The sequence below is a fragment of the Felis catus genome, chromosome X (assembly GCF_018350175.1).
Source record: "Felis catus isolate Fca126 chromosome X, F.catus_Fca126_mat1.0, whole genome shotgun sequence".
NCBI lineage: Eukaryota > Metazoa > Chordata > Mammalia > Carnivora > Felidae > Felis > Felis catus.
Window position 1 is genome coordinate 73,815,773 of NC_058386.1, and position 26,026 is coordinate 73,841,798.

The 26,026-nt window shown below is 31.7% G+C and overlaps 1 protein-coding gene and 1 pseudogene across 1 annotated transcript in view; both read left to right on the forward strand.

Moving 5' to 3' along the window:
* Positions 1–26,026, forward strand: part of PCDH11X (protocadherin 11 X-linked) — a 120,978-nt gene that overhangs the window by 23,084 nt on the left and 71,868 nt on the right. The window contains 2 exon segments of the mRNA XM_023248909.2: positions 24,288–24,835; positions 24,837–24,872. Coding sequence (XP_023104677.2) covers positions 24,332–24,835; positions 24,837–24,872 — 540 coding nt within the window. The 5' untranslated portion in view covers positions 24,288–24,331.
* Positions 9,545–10,922, forward strand: LOC101101036 (annotated as a pseudogene).

A 26,026-nucleotide genomic window follows, 5' to 3' on the forward strand; every position in this document is an offset into this window, starting at 1 on the left:
TGCTCCCAGGAACGCTTGCTGGACCCTGCTGCTGCCAGTGCCCCGATACTGCGGCCAGGTTCCAGTCCACCCCAGAAAAAGTTCAGGAGATAGTGTAGCAGCAGCATTTCAGGGATTATGGAAAATTACAACACACATCTGGCACCAGACTTCACCCTTAATGACCTTGTTCCAGCACCAGCAAATGCGGCCATTTTCTGGGGTCAGCTGGGACCAGGTGACTTCAACAGTCTCTACCAAATGTCCTTCCAGCAATGGAACCGCTTTTCCCCATGTGTTGCAAGAACCTCCCAGACCCCACTCTACCGTGGAGATTCGCCCTTCCCACCAGAGCACTGCCAGGTTTTGAGCTGCGGAGTTGCAGACTCTGCGCACCCCCCCCTTGTTTACAGTCTTAATAGAATTTAAACCCTCTCCTTTCTCCTTTCTCCCTTTTTAGTTTAGTCCCTGCAGCTGTTTCTAATTTTCCACTTTCTTTCCAGGTGCTTTTGGTGAGGGGTGCTTTTCCTGTATTCTCCACCCCTCCCCACCACTCCCTCCCCGTCTCCATCCTCTCTCTGCCTGCAAAAGTGTCTCTCTGCCTGCCGTGGCTTCTTGCTCCCCAAGTTCACCTCTCCTTGCCATGTACCTGTTGAATTCTGTGGTTCAGGTTGTGCAGATTGTTGTGCTAATCCTCAAATCAGTCTTCTAGGTGTGCAGGATGGTTTAGTGTTGGTCTGGCTATACTTCATGGATGGGAGACATACAAAAAGCTTCCATGCTGTTTTGCTATCTTGGCTCCCTCCCCAGTCTACCGATATTTTTAAAGCTTTTTCCAAAGAGATCCAAAAATTCTTAGCAGTTTAATATAATAGATCCTTGATGATATTAGTTTGTGAAATACTGAATATGAACGTATCAATTAATCAGATTTCAGAATAAAATAACCAATTAAATTTTCATTTACCTAATTTGCAGACGTTTTTATTTTCTTTTTAGTGTCTGATTTTTTATTGTAAATCTATTTTAATAATTTATACTTGACTTATGAGTTTAGAATGAATGCCAGATTCCATCTGTATTCAGCACTTGCAGCCGATTTCCAATTTCAGGGTCATAAAGTATAAGGCATGAAATATTAGTCCAGCTCAATTGTCCATCTGACTGTTAGAACAGAAAAAAAAAAAAAGATTTGGTCTGTGAAAAAATGCAAGTTGCCCTCATAAGGTTAGGAACCACGTTTGAATCTCCTTATTCAGCTATTTTGCATCTTACATCAGTGAGTGGATCTAAACCTTTGCTGAACATCTTTATAATGAAAGCCTCCAGTGCAAAGTAGTACATTTTTTTAGTTTCATTGTATTTATTTAAATTCCAGTTAGTTAACATGCAATGTAATGTTAGTTTCAAGGAGTGTCTAATATTTTTAAGGGCAGCAAAAACAATAGGAAAAGAGGCTTGGTAAGGGTTATGTTATATTTTCTCTCTCTCAAAACTTCCCTCAGACAGGAACAAATGGTAAATTAGGCACTGTGCTGCCTATTTTCTTCATACTAGACTTTTATCTTGACTACAGCAGAATAGTCATTTAGTCTAAGTGAACTTTGCATTAATAATCATCTAGGAAATTCTTATAATTCCATTTGTTTGTGTGCAGTTCATCTTCATATGGAGCTAGATTCAAATTAAAACAAACAACATTGAAAACAGCTATTGAAAAATGTCAAGTATAAGTGTTTAAACTGTTTGTTAGAAGGCACAGTGTGGTTCTGGCAGATTTAGGAAATCAACTGAATAAGTTGTCACTTTGAAACTAGGATTCACGTCTTAATTGTAGCATTGGGATTCATAATCCATTGCCTTCCCAATGAAACTATTAATCTTTTTTATGCTCTGACACTTTAATAGCAACATCAGAGCTTGTTTGATGTCAACTTGAGGATTCCAATGAATTAAAGGGCCAATTGGAGTGAAGTGTTTTTTGTAAGTGCTAAATGAACTTCGGTATCTGCCAAATTGCCTTGGATTTTTTATCCTTAACATTATTTAATCATGTTTAGCATAGACATCTGCCTGAGGAGGTATATATAGTAGCCAAATACACACACACACACACACACACACACACACACACACATATATACACACACATATATATGCATATATATTTTTTGAGAGAGAAATTCCAAAATATACAAAAAAAAATACTGAAAACAGAAGCAAAAACCAGGTGAAAAATAACAGACCTCTTTAAATTTTATCTTCATAGAGGAGATAAAAACTCTGTACAAAGTAGAAATATCAGTTCTATTAAAATATGCTTTTTATGCCTTAAGACAGAATAAGAATAAATTGAGTCACTTTAAAATAGCATTATAAGTCAAAAATTAGGGAGCCTGGCTAACTCAATCCATAGAGCATGCGAGACTTGATCTGGGGGCAATGAGTTCAAGCTTCACGTTGGGTATAGAGTTTACATTTAAAAAATTAAGAAACACAAAAATTATATAAAATTGAATACAATGTAAAAAGACCATGTTTGGGTCATAACGACTGGAAGAAAAATATATGAGAAATTTCTTAGTCTAATCTAACAAGTGTTACAAATGTTAAAATATTAAACAAAATTCTGTCAATTAAAGTAATCAATTCTATCTAGATAATTTTAAGTCATTTCCCTATTTTCTTGTTTTAGGGGTAATATGAATACATCTTAATAGAATGAGATTTTTTAAGTATTGGAAATATTAAATAGAGGAAAATATTGTTTAACTGTACCAAATTTGAATCATAAATCATGTAAGTTCAATAAAGTTCTTAAAGAGATATCAGTGAAAATTGAACATGATTAGCCTGTAGATAATGCCATATAATGTACATGAAATGTTGAAGTACTTATAATTGATAATAATATGAGAGGGTGACAAAAATTAGTGATAGTATTACTAAAGATATGGGTTAATTATATTAGAAAAAGTTTAGAATTCCAGATTAAGGTTGGGTTCCAGGATGAAGATAGACAACTCAAGTAAATACTATCATTCAAAGAAATGGAAGGAACTGTGAGAATATAATGTTTAATATTTCCTTTGAAAATGTCATTACACTTTATATTTTCCTTACATCATACATTAACGATAGTAACTAAATCACCTAGGAACATGCTTTGGTGGTAACTGAAACAACTGAGTTTCTGAAGAAAAAAACCAAACAATTAGAAAAGCAATGTAAATTTATCATTGGTTTTTGCATTAAATCTAAAGAAATTACCCAAAATAGCATTCCTCAGTAAGTATAAAATGACCATACTGTTTTAACTATTTTAACTATATGAATGATTGCATTATAATTTCAAAATTTGTTTTCATTGCATTTTAGAGTATTACAAATTTTGTCTTATCAAAATCTCACAGAAGTCCTGTGTTAGGTACTAAACTGTTTTGACACATGGAAAGAGACACAGATCAGTCTTTTTCTTTTTTGTCCTTAAGACCACATTACCTATTAAGTCTCAGAGGCAGCAGTAGATCATTGTTCTTGTTTTACCTGGGCCATCAGTCACTGTGTGTACTAAAATTTTAGGTCCAAATACAATTTTATATATATATATCTATATACACACACACTCTTTTAGGAGTTTTGAATTTGAATAAGAAATTTTTGGTGTGTACTTTAGCACATATGATAACATAAATATACAATGATACAATAATCATAGTGGGCTAAGAAATAAGGATGCAATCAAATTGAACAAGGAAGGAGTAGTAAGATGGATAAATCTCATAAGCCCTTTTAAATGAGGATTTGGTCCTAATACAAAATAGGCTCAGAAACCAGAGCCCAGTTCCAAAGATATTTCTTTATTTGTAAAGATAAAAATATTTGTGAGAATAGTTCTGGAAAGGGAATATTTGGGGGAAAAAAGGAAAATTTATTAAAGCCAAAGCTTAGATATAGAAAGTTAAATAATAAACTAAGGTGTATTGTTCTGGCTATGTTCTGGCAATGCTTGCAGCCCGGAACTTTGGAAGGTTTCAGGTTTCTCATTTTATTTGAATTATATTCAAGCATTTCCATAAGATAGGTTTTTAGAACAGTAGTCAACCACGTGATGTGAATAGTTTTACCCCCTGGGAGGTCACACTTTGTTTTCCCTTGGAAGAACTAGATTATTAGAAGGTATTACACAAAAAATATCTTTCATAGTCAGAGAAACAAATGTTGTTTAAGTTCTTTAATGAATCTCATGAGATAATTAGTAAAGAAAAGTATAAACGATGACACATATTCTGCCAAATTGCCACTGAATATAAAAGAAAAATATTATCCTTATTTTAAAGTTTCCTTAAAAATACAGTTCTTCTACATGAAATTGATACTTGTTTGTGAATTTGTACTTGACAAAAGACTTAGCATATAATAATCTAACACTCCAAACAAACCTATGAGTTATGTGGAGCAGACATTTTATCCCCTTACTCTTTCCTTTTTTCATTTTCCTTTTCCAAATGAAGAATCACACTAGTTCAGAATTAGCTAAATGGCTTTGCCTAAGGTCAAGTTAGTTAGGAGTGACTTTAAATTCCATGAGCCTTTCACTATATAGGTTGATTGGATCATAGATAGTAGATAATTTATCCTGGGAATTATGCAGGGATTTGATATTTTTAATAAAGGAAGAAAGTGAAAGAAGGCATTTTTTAGACATGGAATTTAATTTATGGTTGACATTTCTCTGTGGAAAATAATGTAAATTGTGATGAGATATTCAGGTTTGAGGATACTAGCAATATGCTGAAGTAATTCATAATAGCAATGTTTTGATGAAAACACACTTAGTTTGTTTATTGTTGGGATTTATCTTCTCTTCTAATAAATGCCTCCAAACAGAGAGTGTAGGGCTCTTTCAGTGAAATGCATGTTCGTAGACACTACGTAGTATACTTGAATCTCTATTCAGTTTTTTTCTTTTTCAATTAGGAAGGTCATCCTTCAGGAGTTTTTGAATTTGTGCTGAACTTGCACTTTTTCTGAAGTAACTTAATAAAACACAAATACTATTTAAGTGTGTGAATTATGATTGATTACACCTACTTAATATTTGTTGTCTTCCAGAATGCTCCATTCTTTTTGAAGTGATTTGTTCAGTCCAGGTCACAAAAGCTAGTTAGTGACAGTCTGGAATAAAATTTAGGTCTCTCTAGCCAGTGTGCTTTTCACTATACCATACTGTCTTTTACCGTAGTAAAATAGCTTGTGCAAATAACACAAAATTAGATGTGTAATGATCATATAGGTTGAAATGTTCCAAAGTACTACAAGTAATTTTGATTAGATATTTATATATTAAATACCAAAGAAATGTGTATTAAATAGCAAAAAATTGTGACTTTTGGAACAAATTAAATATTTATTAACTCATTAACAAATTTCTGAGTAAAACCTAAATGTTATAAGGCAATATTGTATATTTTAAGTAACTTACAATTTTGAATATTAGATATACCTTCTACATGAGGTTTTAAGTTTTAATTAAAATTTATTCAAATTTCACTAAAGAACTCTGCTATATTGTGACATAGATCTGTGTCTTAAATCTAAGATTTTTGTTTTGAAAAAATACTATAAGAACAGTTTTACAGTCATTAGCTTTAATGGCATGCCCCTGTTACTCAGGTCTCCAAAATACATTAATGTAAACTTTCAATGTTTCATAAACACTATAAATGATCCAATTTATGAAACTTTTGTTTTGCTTATTTATAGATAATTAAATATTTCTCTGTTTAATTTAAAGGTGTTTTCTTTCTTGCTAAAAATGTCTAACACTTCAGGTTTTTAATAGATTAATGGAATGGAGCTGCAAACTTCTGCTTAGAAAACATGCCTTCAAAGGGCATGTTGTTTTTCAAAATATAAATTAATGACGTTTGGTTAAATGGAAAGAAATACTCTAAAATCCAATGACATCACTTATATTTTGCTCTGGTTGTATTCATTTGAATGAAAGTTTATTTTACTTAAGATTATATCTTTTTATTTAAGGAGTTTTCATTATAAGCAGACAGCATTTTGTCTTCCGTAGTTATTGGTCTACAATTGTTTTTCATTTTTACCAGAGCCATATATTTCTTCTGCACAGCATAAATTCTTAAATCTTTTTAAGAAATAATTTGCATGCCTTTAACCTGATTTCCAGATAAAATTCCTAAGGTTATTTTTTTTTCTTGTTAGTTTTGTTTTTATTTTTTTTTTTAACATAGCTGTTTTGGAACTACTATACAGATAAATTTTGAAATGTTAGTTATGTGGTAAAAAAGTCAACATAGAAGAATTTCTATTCAAAAGCTACTGAAGACAAACAGGTAAAATTGGAAGCTGTTAAATGACTAAAAGGGACAAAATTTTTCAATAGCATTTTCTTAGCTGTCCATCTAGAAAAGACTTTTTACTTTTGACTGAAAAAAATCTAGAGTCAATTATTTAAACAAACACAATGGTTAAAATATAATTATAAAATACATAAAATATAAAATAAAAATAAAAATGCACATTTACCCACAATTACTGTATTAGTGCTGTAGAACACAATGCCTTGAGGAAACAAAAAAAAACCACCTCAGTTAAACTAAATATTAAGATTTTTTTTCCTTCTAAACATCATAATTGTAGGAGAAATATTCAATCTATAATATCACCTGTCATTAACAATTCAGTTACAGCCGGGGAAATATGAACACATATACCTTACAGGTCTAATTTAAAACCTACACTTTCTCCTTTGATAATTCCATTTTTTGTTATAAATTATATAATCAGCTTAAGCAAATTTAAGTTATAGATGGTTTATGATCTTTCTCATCAAAGATTGTTGCATTATCATTTCATTTTGAAATTTGATGGGTTTGATCTAGAGGTATGAGCAATATTGATTTTTAATGGATTTGCTTGGATAGTCCCAAATTAAAATAATAGTTCTCAATTCTAGTCTCTGTTTAGAAATCTTGATACATAATGCTGGGCTAAATACTAGAAGGATAAAATATTTCACAGCGTTAAACAACTAAATCATTAGCATTCTCTTGAACTACAAAGGGAGAAATTGAATTTAATTACAATCCATTTGCATAGTATCACATCTACTTGAATCAATCAATTATTTTAACTAATTTTTTTCAAATTAACTGATAGTTTTATTTTTATGTGGACATTACTCTCATTGTGTAAATAACTCAGTTTATATTTCTACTTCAGACAAATAAAGTACAGCAATTGCTTATACTTTATCATGTCCTTAGAGCTTATCAGTCAGGACAGAGACTTGTGAGTCAAGGACATTGATCAAGGATCAGTCAAATGTTAAAATATCTTCTCTTGGATTTTTTTTAATAATTAAAATTATATCATTCAATAATCATGCAGATACAGCACAAATATAGAACATAGATGAACATAAATGCCACTGCTTGGTAAGTACAAACAGGGAATCTTAGCAAGATAGAATTTTGCCTAAGTAGACTCTCATTCTAGTAGGTAAACATTGTGCATTTTTAAAAATTATAGTGATATCTTAAAATCTTTAAAAAATAGAACCACTTTTCTAAACTACAAATGTGCACACACACATACCTTTTAACATTTATGGTCCATAATGGCCTTCAAATTCGATGTAGACTAATATAAATTTATCTTTAACAGTGTTTAAAAAGTTGTATTTCACTTACTAATATACAATGCCATTTTGCTATTTAAGAATTCTAGTGTTCATTAAAAAAACTGTTTTATGGAATTTAGGCTGTCTTCCAATATTAGGACATATTACAACCAGATAGAAACGGTGCTATTGAAATTCAGTTCTATTGGTATGCGTTTTACTCAGACATGGATTATTTCTTCTTCAGTATATATATGATATGTGAAATTATATAATAAAGCATAACTATTTATATATTGAAAACATTTTAAAAAATCAATATTTATGCCCAAAACTATATTTTCCTTATCATATATATCCATTAATACTGAATCAAACATTACTCTTTTCCAGAGACTTTGGTTAGCTTATTTATGACTTATTCCATATTTGTAATATTTTCCTGAACTATTTTCTTTTGAAAAAAATCTTTCATCCATGGGAATTTAAAATAGACATTTTAGAAGAATAGAGTTTTGAACTAAATTCATGACCTCCTAGACACACAAATGTATCTTCTGATTGTTTTTTTTTTAATTTTTTTTAATGTTTATTTATTTTTGAGACAGAGAGAGACAGAGCATGAACAGGGGAGGGGCAGAGAGAGAGGGAGACACAGAATCTGAAACAGGCTCCAGGCTCTGAGCTGGCAGCACAGAGCCCGACGCGAGGCTCGAACTCACGGACCGTGAGATCATGACCTGAGCCGAAGTCAGATGCTTAACCGACCAAGCCACCCAGGCGCCCCCTGATTGGTTTTAAAAAATCATATCTGCAACCTAAATTTGCATTATTCTTCAGTTAAATAATCATAAATATAGATTCATATCATAATCATAAATAATAGTTCTGTTGAGTAAATGACTTCATTTCTACTGAAGCATTGTTCTAGGCTGACAAGAGTCAGTGTAAAATAGTCACTAAGAGACTGTGTATCATGAAGAGTCAAACACTTATGATTTACTATGAATTTCTTCATAACTAGCCAAAGAGTTTCCTGGTTATAAAATTATAATGATAGCCATTGAATTTTTTTTCTGAGACACTACACAAATAAATCATGAGACATGAAAAAATGGGGTCACTCAGAAGAACAGAATTGAAAGATATAAAGCTTTAAATATTTTAAATGCTATACATTTGTATTCATAAATGATCACAAATGCTGAACAATGATATGGTCATAAATAAGTTTTTAAAATTAGGTGTTATGCATAACATTATATAGACAGGTTAAATTACATAACTAAGTTGTACATTTTTCTAAACATTGCTGTAAGTACATTTGTATCAGTATGATATATTTATATTATTCATATATTAGACCTTAGTATTTCTGGACAAGTATATGTGAATATATATGCCAATATATTCTTGCTTAGACAAATGGCAATATAATAAATTAGACACATGTTCCTAAATACAAACTTGAAATTATTATATATATTAACAAACTTGAAATTGTCATATATACTAATCATGGAAATACAAACTAGATCTTTTAAGTTTTCATGTACATAAAATTTATTGCCCCCACAATAACAGCATGTTGACCTCTTAATAACAGGTACCACCACATTCCAGGTCAGAGAGAGTTGCCAAATTCACACAGTAGGGAGATTGACCCGATATCTCATTAGGGTTTTGGCCCAACGCTTTTCTACTTTCCATCCCTTATCCATTCCTTCTACTGTATTTTTTCTTTCTTTCATTGAATTTTCACTCCTTTCTTCAAAAAGTGACTTGCTGAAAGATTAAATATTTTACTACAAGTTATTCTGTTTTCTATTTCAGTTCTATGTAGATATGTGTATTATTATAAAAAAAGAATGCTTAAAAATACTTTTATTATTGTTTTTAAAGTATCTTTTGTTTCCTAAAAATAAATGCAAAAGGTACAATTAGGATATTAGAGCAAATATTTGCCCTTTTGATTTATATATCTAAATGAGCCTGATTAAACATAAAAATCAGATTTTTTGAGCTTTTTGGTGTCTGAAATGTCGAGGCTCAGCTACCCAGAGATGGAGGGCTGCCTAAACCTTCTTGGCCTATTAGACAATGATATCATGGCTCTGTGCAACACCATCAACAACCGCCTGGTGCAGCCTGAGGACCGCCAAGATGCCATTCGTGCAATATTAATGTACAAAGTGTAGAAGAACTTTTGAGGCATAAGAAAGTCGACCGAGAAGTCATATTTAAGTACTTGCAGCACAGGTGTTTATTAAACCTCCAGCTACTGAAAAATACAATCTTATTTAGCATGCACAGGATTACTGGAAATGGCAATTACAGCTGAAATTGAAGGAAACACCAGAGCCAGTTAAGACAGAGGACATTAGACTCTTTTGACAGCAGGAAAAACAAGATAAAAAAGCTAAAAAAAATTATTTTCGTTGATTAGGAGAAGAATTCTGTCACTGGTTATTTGAACTTCTTAGTTCTCAGAATCCTTTTCTGGGACCACCTCAAGATGAATGGGGGCCACAGCACTTCTGGCATGATGTCAAGCTTAGGTTTTATTACAACACCTCTGAACAAAATGTGATGTACTACTGTGGAGTGGAAATTGTAAGCCTTTGTCTGTTGTCACTAGTGAAAGAAGAGTATCTTTTTCTCAGTTCCAATCTAGATTCTTGTGTGCTTCTCCCCGTGGTCTAGTTATGGTTGGAGTTGCTGGGACTGTCCACCGAAGGAACACTTGTTTGGTCACTTTTGAACAAATTTTTGGACTCATACATTGCCCTTTTGTGGGAAATACTTAGAAAATAAAATTTATCAATATGAGAATTACTGGAGAGGGTTCTCTTGCTCCTGGAACATTAATGAAACTAGCTATTACATTCAAACCTAGTGATCTAGAGGCCTTGTATAACATAATTACTTCATGTGGTACCAATGAAGTACGACTTGATGTAAGGCAGGCATTGGATAGTGGAACTGGAGACCAAGTTTTATGCAGTGGAGATGAGGCATTGTTGAACAAAAGAGAACTGAGTTTACCCAACCCTCTAAAGCATTGAGCACTGTAGGTCAGTGTAAAAAATACAGAAACTCTTCCAAATACCACAGCAGTAATTTTTAAGTGATTTCAGATGGGAGGATTGACATATTTTAGTTGAAATATCTTTCTTGACTACAGACTAATATATAATGTGAATACTTGCCTCTTTCTACCTGAGTTGCAGCAAATGTTCTGAAAGCTTAATGCAGGTCATCAAATAAATCCCACTTTAGATGGTATAACTAATGGTGTGCCTTAGAAACTAGGTAATACTTTCATTTTACTTAATGAATATTCTAATATCTGTACTTTTCACGTGAGAGAGATTTAATGTAAACTCAGAAGTTATCAATTTAGAAAACTTGAGTAACATTCTCTTGCAAAAAGTCCAATAATTTAGCAGGTAGTTAAAAATTTACTTTCCCTTTTTAAAATTTGAGGAACACTTTTCAAAAGTTATCTATAGTAGTCCAAGCTGATCTAAGCCTTCAGCTAACAGTTTTATATAGCATTTATTGTAATACCACATAGAGGAAACATACTGTTGAAATTTTTATAAAGGTGTGCCCAGTTCTTTTACTGTTTTCCTCTTGCTTGATCTTGGAAGAGGTGACAAAAACACAAAACACACATACACAAGTTTATAACGTGGGATATCTATTATATACATATATATACTCCCACATCATAAATTAAATTATTAGGATTTTTCACCCCTAAATTGTTAATACAAGGTTTGAGTTACAAGATTAAGTTGCCAGATTAATTACAGAGTTGCTTTAGGGTTTAAATTCTTCATCACCTGGAAACTATTGGCTGATCTTGGATTTAGGTAGTAATTTTAATTTGCTAAAATGCCATATGGAAAAAAAATCAGCTGGAAATTTTTGTGATGATGTGCTGTACATGGTAAATTTTTACCTTTAACTCTTCTCACGATCACCTAGGGTAATAAATTTTTGAAGCAAGAGGAACAAACTCATTGCCAACAGGCACATGAAAAGATGTTCAGCGTCGCTCCTTATCAGGGAAATACAAATCAAAACAACACTCAGGTATCATCTCACGCCAGTCAGAGTGGCCAAAATGAACAAATCAGGAGACTATAGATGCTGGAGAGGATGTGGAGAAACGGGAACCCTCTTGCACTGTTGGTGGGAATGCAAATTGGTGCAGCCGCTCTGGAAAGCAGTGTGGAGGTTCCTCAGAAAATTAAAAATAGACCTACCCTATGATCATCTTTTTTTTTTAATGCCATGCCTTTATGAGGAGTACAAATTGCTATGTCTTAAAATAAGAACTTAATAAAGGAGGCAAATCCCTGGCCTGCTCTAAGAATAGTGTATTGTTTAGATTTAAAGCCAGGTTACAGTTTTCTCCTTTAAGTATAGAGTATCATCATAACATGTACTCAATAAATATCCTAAGTAAAGGATAAAATTTAAAAAAAAATCAGATTTTTGAGTAACATTTTGTATAAAGGTAAAAGGAGATATATAATTTTTATGTAATTAAAATGGTTCTCTGTGTGACATTGTTTATGTACCCACTTGTTTTTTATCTAGCGTATGAGTCAGCAATAACTTTTTAAAAAACTATTGAAAAATGCAAAAACACTCGAAAAATGCAAAACTGAACCAAACTAATATTATCATAAAATATTAAGTTGATTATTCAGTTTAAGGCATATGATAGCATATATATAACTTTTAAAAATGTTTATTTTAAATTTCAAATTTATTTATTCTTTTAAAAAAATATAATTTTCTTTTTAAAAAGTTAGTTATCCTGTCTGGGCTTTAAATAACGTGACTTTAATAAGTAAGATCATTGCTTATACAACTCGGAAGAATTTAAAACATATAAAACTTACAGGGGTTTAAGAAAAAAACTTATAGGGTTTTAAAGAGAAATATTTATTTTATCTTAGTCTATATAAAAGAAGTTCTTGGATTTCAATGAGGGTTTTTTCATTTTTAAATTATTAGTAAAAGGTAAGATGGGTTGCATATTATATCTGAATAACAGAAATTTCTTCAATATAAACAGATTTTAAAACATTGCATAGAAATGGTAGACTTATTCTTATTTTCAAAGGGAAGGAACTAGCTAAACCTGAGTGTGCAGAGTGAAATAAATAAACTTTCCTTTCATTAGTGAAAATCACATTTTACTTATATTGGGGGTGACAAAAATACTTTAAAACTTTATTGGGGCCCCTGGGTCGCTCAGTCGGTTAAGTATCTGATTCTCTATTTCAACGCAGGTCATGATCTCATGGTTTGTGAGTTGGAGCCACAAATCAGGCTCTGTACTGATGGTGCGATCTCTCTCTCTCCCTCTCTCTCTGCCCCTTCAACACTCTCTCTCTCTCTCAAAATAAATAAATAAATTAAAATAAACTTTATCTACAAATTAAATTCATATAGAAAAAAGGTATATATTTAAAAATTGGAAAAATTTTGATGTTAAATAAGGCTAAAATTATATGTGCTACTAACAAAATATGTAACATTGAATATCAACTAATCTTTTTGCAAAAATATTTTCATTATGTAAATAAATATATCGTAGATTCTTCAAGTATCAACCTCCGACTCTATTAAAAATGGCATTTGTCAGGGCACCTGGGTGGCTCAATTGGTTTGAGTGTCCAACTCTCGGTTTTGGCTCAGGGCAAGATCTCATGGTTCATGGGATCAAGACCCTGTCTTGGGCTTTGGACTCTGAACTGAGCCTGGAGCGTGCTTGGGATTTTGTCTCTCTCTAGCTCTCTGCCCTTGCCTGGCTGGCGGACAAATGAATGTGAGCACACTCTGTCAGTCAAAATAAATTAATAAACTTAAAAAACGGTGTTTGTTATCGGTTCTCCAGGGGTTATATATGACTTACAGTTATGTTTGGACTGCAATAGAAATGAAATATGTTTAATAGATGCAGTAATCTGGGAGTCCAAACTATGTAAAAGAATTCTATTTCAATGAAGCAATAAGATTCTGACTAATTTGAAAACACTGACACATTAACAGTATGCTTTCTTGAAGAAGTGGTTACTAGAGAAAATACTTAACGGAGGGAACTGGTCTTCATTCAAGTGGGGCAGATACTCTTCCTTTATAGTGTTGTATATGATTAAAGGGCAATCATTCACATGCAGATGTTATATGCGCATACATTAGAAGATATGGGAATAACATGCTTATCCAAGTTGTTATTGATAGTCTGTATTCCACTTCAGATTAAATATAGGTGATTTTCTTTATTTTCTTCTAGCTTGTCTTTGTATTGCCTTTGTGTTCTTTCATTACAGTTGAATATGTTAGTACAGTATACTACACATAATTAAGATTCAGATAATTCTGTTGACTAAAACTCATCTATTTTGATCTTTTATTTCCTGCAAATAAGTACTTTCCCTTTACTTATTTAAGCATCTTGCTGCTCACTTCACATCAAATTACATTATTAAGAGGTCTATGCATTTTTATAATTTCTGCTTATTTAATAATGTCCACCTGCATGAGATAAGTTCTTCTGCATCCAGTTTGCATATTCCCCAGATATTTGGAGTTAATTTTTTCTTATTGATACAGTAATTTATATAGAGAATTGAATATTAGTGGAAAGTCTAAGTACTGAGGCAGAACATATAAAGTAGGACCGGACCATATGAAATTGTTATTTTTCACGTCAGAATTTGTTGAATATCTGCAATTTCATATAATTATACTTAATAATCAAAGGTCTTAGACCAGATGATTTACTGACAGGGAGATGACACAGCTTAATTTGTAGTAACTCCAAAATTATAATGTTATTCATGGAGATATTTCCTGAATATACTCTTCACATATGAAATTTGTCAATATAATTGCATAAGATTTAAGCAAAAATTAATGTTGTGTAAATATTTATGAATAATTAATATTTAATAATGCATTATATGAAAGTGAGAATTGTGAAGTAAGGACTTCTGATCTAATTTTCACATGAGTTCCCAAAAATTGGGGCGCCTGGGTGGCGCAGTCGGTTAAGCGTCCGACTTCAGCCAGGTCACTATCTCGCGCTCCGTGAGTTCGAGCCCCGCGTCAGGCTCTGGGCTGATGGCTCAGAGCCTGGAGCCTGCTTCCGATTTTGTGCCTCCCTCTCTCTCTGCCCCTCCCCCGTTCATGCTCTGTCTCTCTCTGTCTCAAAAATAAATAAACGTTAAAAAAATTATTTAAAAATGAAACATAGTTCCATTAAATGTCCTTAGTGCAAATTACCTAATTATGCAATATCAATTTCAGTGAGATGTAGCATCAAGCAAATATATTTTCCAATTCAGTTACGCATTGAATTAGTAGACATTTTCTAATAAGGTAAGCATTTGGATCAAAAGATAGTATTTACTTTTTTCTACAGAATATTTATAGTGTTTGCACTTTAATACAGGTTATAGAAACATATTGGATGAAACCTCCATGTAATTGCTTATCTCATTATGAGAAAATTGAGAAAATTTGATTTCTAAGAAAAAATTAAATTAACAGAATTATTTCCCAGCAAGTACCTTCCCCATTTTTCCTCAAGTTACATTTTCATACAGATTAACTCTTTACTGGGTGATCCCCTTGAACATAATCTCAGTTTAAGTTTTGATTCCAAGACATTGCTAGGTTTTGTTTGTCTTAGTATAAGTGAACACATAAACATCTTTTGTCTTACATAAAGTATCTGTGTTAGTAGTTAAGAGCTTAAGTTTAGGAGCCAGATAAATCTGCTTTCAAAATTCTAGGTGCATACTTTAATAGCTCTGAGAACTTGTGCAAATTACTTGAACTCTTAGAGCCTCATGTCCTCATATTTAAATGGAAGTAAGAATCACAGTACCTATATCACAAGATTGTTGTATTAAATAAAAAAAATAAAAAATAAAAAATAAAAATAAATATACCTAGCAGAGTGTTTGGCATGCAATAAGAACTCAGTAAAATGGCAACAACTTTTATTTTAATAATTGATTATATACTTTAGAAGTTGTATTAAGATGAATCTAAGTGCTGAATGTCTCAAGGTATTTTAGTAATTTGTATAAACATGGAACTTTATTTCCTTTCTATTTTATTTTAATAGGATTATGACTTTCAGGAATTTAACAAGGCATACATAATCTTGGAAGCAAGAGTTCAAATAGCCTGAGTGGAGAACTATCGAATTTCTTAGATTTTCTTCAACCACATATTGATAGTGAGGTTACTGATAAAGCCTACTATTTCCTAAGTAGTGGAAATTTTACACTTCTTAAATTGGCAGCAGTGTTGTTAACAGTAGTCATCACAAATGATGTTCTTTGACAGCTTAAATGATGTTAATGTAATGCAGAAAAATGGTGAAGAAAAATACATAATTTCCATTATGAAAACTGAAGTGACAAAAATACTGATAAAATCACTTATTGTCATTACTCCTAGAAGTTGCAGTGTTCATTCGTGATATATTGTAAAATGATGAATATACCAAACTTTATTCTAAGAGAGACTTTTTGTGACTATAAAAGATAGTAGATTTAAGTTTCTTTCACCAACCATTTTATTTCTACTCACTTGATTTATTTTTAAAATTCTTATAACAGCATATTTAAATGTAGTAGTTACTTTGCAGACTTTTATTCCCCCTTTCTCCTCAGATAAAGAAATAATACATAGAAGATGAAATTTTACAGCCCCAAACTCTGTTTATCTTCAAAATGTAGTTGAAACATATGGTCTTCTGGGATTATTTAAACTAGATACTTGACTATTGATCTAGATATTGTATATTTCAGATATACATTATGTATACATACATACACATAAATATAAGTATGTGTGTGTGTATTTTGAAAATCAGTATTTGTGGTAACTTATCTCAAAAACAAATTTCAAATATCCTAAGGCTTTAATTGTAGAATCATTATATTAACAACAATAATATTCATTAGTTACATGTATTATATTTAGAGCAGTGTCGCACTAAAATAAGTGATTAAGATCTCTGTTGTTATCTTATTTTTCCTTCCCGTCTCCTAAGTTCATCCGTTTTGTTTCTTAAATTCCACATATGAATGAAATTATATGGTATTTGTCTTTCTTTGACTTATTTTGTTTAGCATAATACACTCTAGTTCAATCCACATTGTTGCCAATAGCAATATTTCATCCTTTTTGATGACTAATATTCCATTGTATGTATACACATCTTCTTTATCCATTCATCAGTTGATGGACATTGGGCTTCTTCCATAATTATGCTATTGTTGACAACACTGCTTTAAACATTGGTGTGCATGTGTCCATTCAAATCAGCATTTTTGCATACTTTGGATAAATACCTACTACAGAAATTGCTGAGTCATAGGGTAGTTTACTTTTATTTTTTTGAGGAACTATCATACTGTTTTCCAGAGTGGCTGCACCAGTTTGTATTCCTAACAACAGGGCAAATGTTTCACTTTTCCGCATCCTAGCCAAAATCTGTTCTTTCCTTAGCTGTTAATTTTAGCCTTTCTGAGAAGTATGAGGCGGTATCTCATTGTAGTTTTAATTTGTATTTCCTTGGTGATGACTGATGTTGAGCATCTTTTTATGCGACTGTTAGCCATATGGATGCCTTTGGAAAAGTATATGTCTTCTTCCCATTTCTTCACTGAATTATTTGATTTTGGGTATTGAGTTTGATAAGTTCTTTATAGATTTTGGATACTAACCCTTTATCCAATATGTCATTTGTAAATATTTTCTACTTTTCGGTCAGTTGCCTTTTAGTTTTATCAATTGTTTCCTTCTCTGTTCAGAAGCTTTTTATCTTGATGAGGTCCCAATAGTTCATTTTGCTTTTGTTTCCCTTGCCTCAAAAGACATGTTTAGTAAGAAGTTGCCACAGCCGATGTCAGAAAGGTTGCTGCCTATTTTCTCCTATGGGGTTTTGAATGTTTCCTGTTTCATAATTAGGTCTTTGATCCATTTGAATTTGTTTTTGTGTATGGTGTAAAAAGTGGTCCAGTTTCATTCTTCTGCATGTTGCTCTCCAGCCTCCCCAGAACCATTTGCTGAAGATACTGTCTTTTTTCCATTGGATATTCTTTCCTGCTTTGACAAAGATTAGGTGGCCATAAATGTGTGGTCCATTTCTGGGTTCTGTATTCTATTGCATTGATCTATGTGTCTGTTTTTATGCTAGTACCATACTGTCCTGATGATTACTGCTTTGTAATACAGCTTGAAGTCTGGTATTGTGATGCCTCCAGCTTTGGTTTTCTTTTTCAACATTAGTTTAGCTCTTTGGGGTCTTTTATTATTCCATACAAACTTTAGAATAATTTTTCTAGTTCTGTGAAGAATGCTGGTGTTATTTTGATGAGGATTGCATTGAATGTGTAGATTGCTTTTGGTAATATAGACATTTTAACAATATTTGTTCTTCCAATCCATGGACATGGAATGTTTTCCATTTCTGTATTCTATTTGTTTCATAAGCTTTCTATAATCTTCAACATACAGATCTTTTACTTCTTTGTTTGTTTAGGTTTATTCCTAGGAATCTTATAGTTTTTGGAGCAGTTGTAAATGGGATCTCTTCATTGATTTCTGCTGCTTCATTATTGGTGTATAGAAATACAACTAATTTCTGTATGTTAATTTTATATCTTGTGACTTTGCTGAATTCAGCTATATTAGTTATAGCAGTGTTTTGTTGGAATCTTTAGGCTTTCATGTAGAGTATCATAACATCTGTGAAGAGTCAAACTTTGACTTCTTCCTTGTCAATTTATATGCCTTTTCTTCTTTGTTGTCTGATTGCTGAGGCTAAGACTTCTAGTACTATTTTGAACAACAACAGTGAGAGTGGACATCCCTGTTGTGTTCCTGACTTTAGGGGAAAGCCCTCAATTTTTTCCCATTGAGGGTGATATTAGCTATGGGTCTTTTGTATATGACCTTTATATTGTTGAGGTATATTCTTTCCATCCCCACTTTCTTGAGGGTTTTTATCAAGAAAGGATGCTGTATATTTGACAAATGCTTTTTCTGCATCTATTTAGAAGATCATATGATTATTATCCTTTCTTTTATTAATATGGTGTATCACCTTGACTGATTTGTGAATATTGAACCAGCCCTGCAACCCAGAAACAAGTCCCACTTGATCATGGTGAATAATTATTTTAATGTGCTGTTGAATTTGATTTGCTATTTTCTTGTCCAAAATTTTGCATCAAGTTTCTCAGGGATATTTCTCAGGGATATCCGGTTTCTCAGGACAATTCTCCTTTTTATTGGGGTCTTTGTCTTGTTTTGAGATGAAGGTAATTCTGGCTGCATAGAATGGGTTTGGAAGCTCTCCTTCCATTTCTTCTTCTTCTTCTTCTTCTTCTTCTTCTTCTTCTTCTTCTTCTTTATTGAAACTGTTTGAGAAGAATAAGTATTAACTCTTCTTTAAATGTCTGGTAGAATTCCCCCTTTGAAGCCATCTGGCTCAGGACTCTTGTTTGATGGGAAATTTTTGATTAATGATTCAATTTCTTTGCAGGTTATGGGTCTTTTCAAGTTTTCTATTTCTTCCCGTTTGAGCTTTGGTAGTGTGTATGTAGGAATTTGTCCATTTTTCCCAGATTGTCAGGTTTGTTGGCGTATAATTTTTCATAGTATTCTCTAATAATTGTTCGTATTTCTGTAGTGTTGGTTGCTACCTATCCTCTTTAATTAATGATTTTATCTGGGGTATTTATCTTTTTGGATAAGTCTGGCTAGGCATTTATCAATGTTGTAAATTCAGTCAAAGAACCAGCTCTTAGTTTCGTTGATCTGTTCTGTTTTTTGTTTGTTTGTTTCTATATTGTTTATTTCTGCTCTAATCTTTATTGTTTCTCTTCTGGTTTTAGACTTTATTTGCTTATCCTTTTCTAGTTCCTTAGGTGACCTGTTAGAATGTTACAATAAATGGATATTATCCTCTTAACCTTAATGAATGTAAGATTTATTATTATGATAATGTGATACTTATGGAACAAATATATTAAAATAATAGGTATTGAAATAATTATAGTTACATTCACCCCAAGATAATAAAAGGATATGTGATGATGGATGAGCATTATATTTTTGCCATATAGAATATATCTCTTACTCGATTAATTTGTAAAGCCATTTTTTGAATGCTCTCTAAATCATATATCAAAAATCAAGATAATTGGTTTTATGTGGAAAAGCAACCATCATAAATTTTCTTGCAAATGCTGCTTAAGCATTGATTATTAACATATTTTATAGAAAATACTGCAACAACTTTTGTGAAGTGTTAGAATGAATCAACAAAACATAAAAATCACAAAGAAGGAAGCAATATTGATGGAATCCACTTTTTGAAGAAGATTAGACACAAATATGAAAATTAGACCTATACAAAAAAGAAATGCAATAAATGAGTACTTTATGGAATAAAAATAAAATAAAATACTAATTTTATAAAATTACCATACCTTATTAAGTCTTTTGTTTGGCACTTCATGTTTCAGAATACATAGAAAATATTCATGTCAAGCACGACAGCCAATGCACCTATTCCATTCTACCTGTGGTCAGTCCCTTTGAAAGTGTGAGTTTATCGGTTGCTCTAGTTTGTCTTTTTCCAGATATGGTTATCTTTTTTTGCAATGTCTTAGATTGCTTCCTGCCAGCTTTAAAATCTACCTTATTATTTCCCCAGTCTGTGAAAGAAGCTTTGGCTGCATGAGAACAAGAAAACAGAAGTAACTATATGATACCTGATGGTTGATTAATGGTGTATTTTTGACTTCAGGAGACATTAAAGTAATTAGAGTGATTGGAGCCAAGTGAAGTTAAGATCATGGGCAAGATTTCATATTTTCATATAATACCCGAATTTGTACTATTTTTAGCAATTTGTTATTGTAGTCTGCAACCCACTCATTCATATAGAATTAGTTTTTCAGAAATTAAAAACAGCACTATAATGTATCAATATGTGAGGGAGATTATGCCTTGGAATACTTCTGACAAACTATTTGAACATTACTTTGAAATCTCTAGAATTGAGTAGAGACTTAGTTCTTTTATCTACTTACCTTTTTAGAATGCCAACACATACATATAAAATGAATTTGCATTTTTTTCATATCTTAAAATTTCAGAGTTGCTTATTTTGTTTCTGCTTTTTTCTTTCTCTGATTGTCATGATTCTGTCCCTCTATGACTGTTGCCTATGCGACCGCTAGGCATTACATGCACAAAATATCACTTAAATAGCATTGGCACTGCTATAACTTATAGAAAATTTTAATTATCTCTATCTGTTTTAATTATGGATCCCTTATAAGTTTTCAAACTAAGACTATAGTAGGATGTCCGAAAATGGTAAAGAAATTTAAGGTTATCTTATCGTTTGTTCAAGAGAGAGAGAAAATTAGAGCCAAGTAAAGGTATGTATGTAGAAATATCTTCCCTGAATGTCTGATTTAAATTCATCATGCTTCCATAAAACTAAGCAGTGAGTTTTTATATCCATGTTTAGTAACTAAATTTCTGTACTGGTCATTCAAAGAAGCGAACTCAGCATTTTAAAGGAAAACCTTTTTAATCTTAAAGATTCAAATACATTTTCAAGTGGTAAGTGTAAGGGGTTGGAATAAAAATCTGGAGATTGAGGTTATTTAAGATTGAGGTTATTTAAAATTGAGGTTGTTTATATCCTGATAGAGGCAGAGTTGTGTTTGTTATTCATTGATTGAACCCTGAATTAAAGACATTCTGAAATACTTAAATTATGAAAGATAAACTCTGCAATGACAGAGATTTTTGTCTGTTTTGTTCACTGATTTATTCTCAGTGCTCATAACAGTGCCTGGCATATTTTTTTAAAAAAACTTAATAAATATTTTTTAATAAGTCACTAAACCTTTATGAAAGAGGGTAAATATATTCTCTATGCTTGCAATATGGCTATTTTCTTAAGTTTTAGAAATGTCATTGTCCTCTCTCAGTACTTTCCAGTTTTTAAAACCCCTGATAGAATTTCAATTGAAAAACACATATTAAAATGTTTTATTTTATGATGTTATTAAAGAAAGAGTGGAACAGATTTAGAATGGGTTGGCAGAAGAGGACTGCTTGGAATTAGGTCACTTTCTTAATTCCTCCTTTTGTGTAGAGATGTTGCAACATGCATACAATGTTTTAAAAAATGGTCTGTAGTCTTCTGTCAGTTGTAATAATGTGTAATGCTTAAGGGTAAAATAAGAAGAGAGTAGTAGTTTTAATTCCAATTGTCACTGTCCTATTTTTATTTCTGCTTATATTTGCATAGTACTTACAAAATCACACACATAGACATTGAAGCATTTTATACGCCCTATATTCATAATGTTTGTACAAGTATATTTGTGCATATTAACACAGCAAGTACAAATGGGTATTTTTATATAGAGCCAATATTTCATAAGAAATTAAATCTTGTAAAAAGTTTTATTATATTATGTAATCCCAATGTTCATCGTTGAACAAATAGGCTAAAAATACCCTAGGCAATAGTCCTTTTGTATTTATTAGGATAGAGATGTCTTCAGTACAGCATTACTCACTATTAAAATGTTTTATAAATGGCATGAACTGCTCAACACAGGAAAGTGGGTGGATTCATAATATATATGTTTTTACTTCTGTGATAAGAATTTTTAAATGAAATGTTTCAAGTTTATCTGGTTCATTTATTGGTTGACCTAAACTATTTCAATTGTTGCAACAAATACATTTATTCTATTAACGATTGCAAATAGGAAGGTTTCTTTTTTTCTCACTTTTGTGTCTTCTGACCTGTCCAAGTGCATATTTTTTTACAACTGCAGATGCACAGCTATACAGTGGGAAAATTAATTGTCTGACATAATCAGATCATAATATTTATAACAAATTTATTTATATCTATCATTTCATGAGTCTTCCTGTATTTAGAACCATTACTAGAATTTTGTTAATGTTATCAATTATCAATAAATATTGAGAACTTCCTTAATTAGATACCTATGTGCATTAATAATTTTCTGTAATGAAAAAATAATTTTCTGTTATGGATTTTTAAATGACCATCTGTCAGCTGATCTTTTAAAAATATTGAATGCATTGATAGCTGCATTAATTCCTATTTAATTGTAAAATTATAACATCTGATAGATGCATTAATTCCTATTTAATTGTAAAATTATAACATCTGATAGCATTTAGTGCAGCATGATACAAATTTTATTTTGTTTATATTAATAGATTATCAATAACATCCAGAAGCACATTAAAATGTTTCTTGAAACAAGATATTAAAAGATATTTAGTATGCCAAATTTATACTATATCAAACAACCCAAATTGAGAATTAATAAAAGAAACTGAAGAAAAAATTGCAAGTTATGAGGAAATAAAAATTTGTTATTGAATATTATCAGAGGAACTAGAGACCTGAAATAATTTGGCAAATTTCAATAAGTGAAAAATAATAAGCAAGGGGGAAAAATCAATCAAAGAGACTTTTTTGTTATGTTTATTTTTGAGAGAAGGAGACACAAAATCTGGAGCAGGCTTCAGGCTCTGAGCTGTCAGTGCAGAGGCTGACATGGAGTTCAAACTCACAGACTGCTAGATCATGACCTGAGGCAAAGTTGGATGCTTAACTGACTTGAAGCCACTCAGGCCCCCCATGAAAATCCATTTTAATATGATCTACTTTCAATCTATAAACATAAATTCTGAAAGTTAGAATATCTTCTAGTCAGTTTCTTCCATTGAATGTTTGGATGTTACCTACCAAATCATAAACATGTAGATCTAAGCTGATTAGCTAACTTCTCACTATCATCTGAAAACTGTTTTTTCCCCACAGAATAATTTAATAGGCAATTGTTTATGTTGAGTTGAAAGTTGCCTCCTTGTAGTTATTACCTAGTCTTGTTCCTCTCATCCAAAGAAAGGAAACTTGAATCTCATTTTCACATGGTAGTTCTTCTCATTTATAACCATTTGTCACATCAACCCCCTCCTCTATCTCAGGATTTTACTTCTTTAATCCAAACTTCCTGAATCCTTCATATGTTATGATTCTTGATTTCTTTTCACATAGATTGATTTTTTTTATGTACAGAGATGAACACATGGAATATTGCATAAAACATTTATTACCAATAGAAGAATTACATTTGAAAACCATATTATAATAATATATAATGACTGTATTTTTGTTATTGGTAAAACATATACCTTACTGTCCCTTAAGTATTGAATTCAGTGTTTTAAATTATTTTTATTACCTTTATCTAGCTTGGTATATTATATCTTTTACATATTTTTATCAATGATGACCACGTTAATAAATACTGAGTCTTTTAATTACTATAGGTATGTTGTATAATTTGCCTCAATGAAAAAAAATGTATAATATTATTTGTGTCAATTGTAGTAATATTTTAATTTAATGATTTTAAAACTGAGCATTTAGTTAACATACATTTAATGGTTGGCTTTAATAATTTCTTCTTTTTCTTCCTCTTCTCTCTCTCTCCTTTTTTTTCCCATTTCTCTTTGACAGTTTTCCGTGTGTTGATACAGAGAAACATTACAATTGTGCTTGCTATGGACTTGCTGTCTGGGACGTATATATTTGCAGTCCTGTTAGCATGCGTCGTGTTTCAGTCTGGCGCCCAGGAGAAAAACTACACAGTCCAAGAAGAAATGCCAGAAAATGTTCTGATAGGTGACTTGCTGAAAGAACTCAACTTGTCACTGATTCCAGAGAAGTCCCTCACATCTCCTATGCAGTTTAAGCTAGTGTACAAGACTGGAGATGTGCCCCTGATTCGAATTGAAGAGGGCACTGGTGAGATCTTCACTGCTGGAGCTCGCATTGATCGTGAGAAATTATGTGTTGATATCCTGGTGGAAACCCGTTGCTTTTATGAAGTGGAGGTTGCCGTTTTGCCAGATGAAATATTTAGACTGGTTAAGATACGTTTTCTGTTAGAAGACATAAATGATAACGCACCATTATTCCCAGCAACAGTTATCAATATATCAATTCCGGAGAACTCGGCTATAAACTCTCGGTATGCTCTCCCAGCAGCCATTGATCCTGACATTAGGAATAAATGGAGTTCAAAACTACCAACTAATTAAGGTGAGTTTTAAAAACACTTTTTTAAAGACAATTCATTTTTAAAAGGAAAAAAAATATCTTAGTGTACTTCAAATTTTGAGAAAGCCAAAATTGAGTAAACTGAATTTTTTTTTAAAGTTCAAGCATAGTGGAGGAAATTCATCAATGCAATGATTGCAATTGCAGGTGGTTTATGAATTTTTACTTTATGTACATTTATTTTCAAGCGGTTGTTCATGTTTCCTTTAACAATCTATTATAGGAGTCAGATAAGGAGCTCAACCCTGCTACTTACAAATCAATAAACTACCTAATACCTTACTTTTAATTTGTCTAATCATGACTCTGCCACGAAGTGGACCTAAACAAACAAATGTAAACATTAAGGATAAATGCATAAATCTATCATTTTTACTCAGTGGTCATTTTAGATAGAAAGCTTTATCTTGCCATTAGACAAGATGCCAAATACATTTATTTGAGGGGTGAATAGAACATTTTTTATTACTAACGTTTCTGCACATATACAGAATAATAGTTTTAATGATGATTTCCCGTCAAGGAAATACCTTTAAGCATCACTTGAGTCATCAGAATGAGATTAAATTTTAGCCAATATGCTGCTAATGTTAAATATTTTCATTTTGTTCTAATTATTTGAAAACACAGAACACTCATTTGCTATAAAAGGTAAGTAAGCTTTTTAGCCAAAAAGTTTCAGTTTATGTTAAGTACCTGTTTTGGCTTGACTTGGGTCTTGGGGTAAGGAAGACAGAGAGAAGAATAGGTGTGACAATTGGTATTTGGAATATGTGCAGAGGGGTCTTGTTTAACAAGTGAACAGGTGATTCTTTTTAATTATCTATAGAGTACATAGGATAATAAACTCAGATTTGGGTATGTGAAATAGTTTCAATGCACTTGAATGATTTTGGAAAATGTGTGGAAGAAAAACTGTGTAGAATTAATATAGATTGATCAAGGTATTTTTAAAGTTTTATAAACATTTTCTGACTATTCGCTACAAGATTATGATTTAACATAATGGCCAGTGTTACAAAATATTCTAAAAATACATAGATTATTTTGATGTATATCATCTGAAGATTTGGGCCTGAAAGAGATATATTGTAAACCTGCTCAGCTGATGCTGATGTGTTGTAAAGATATATTTG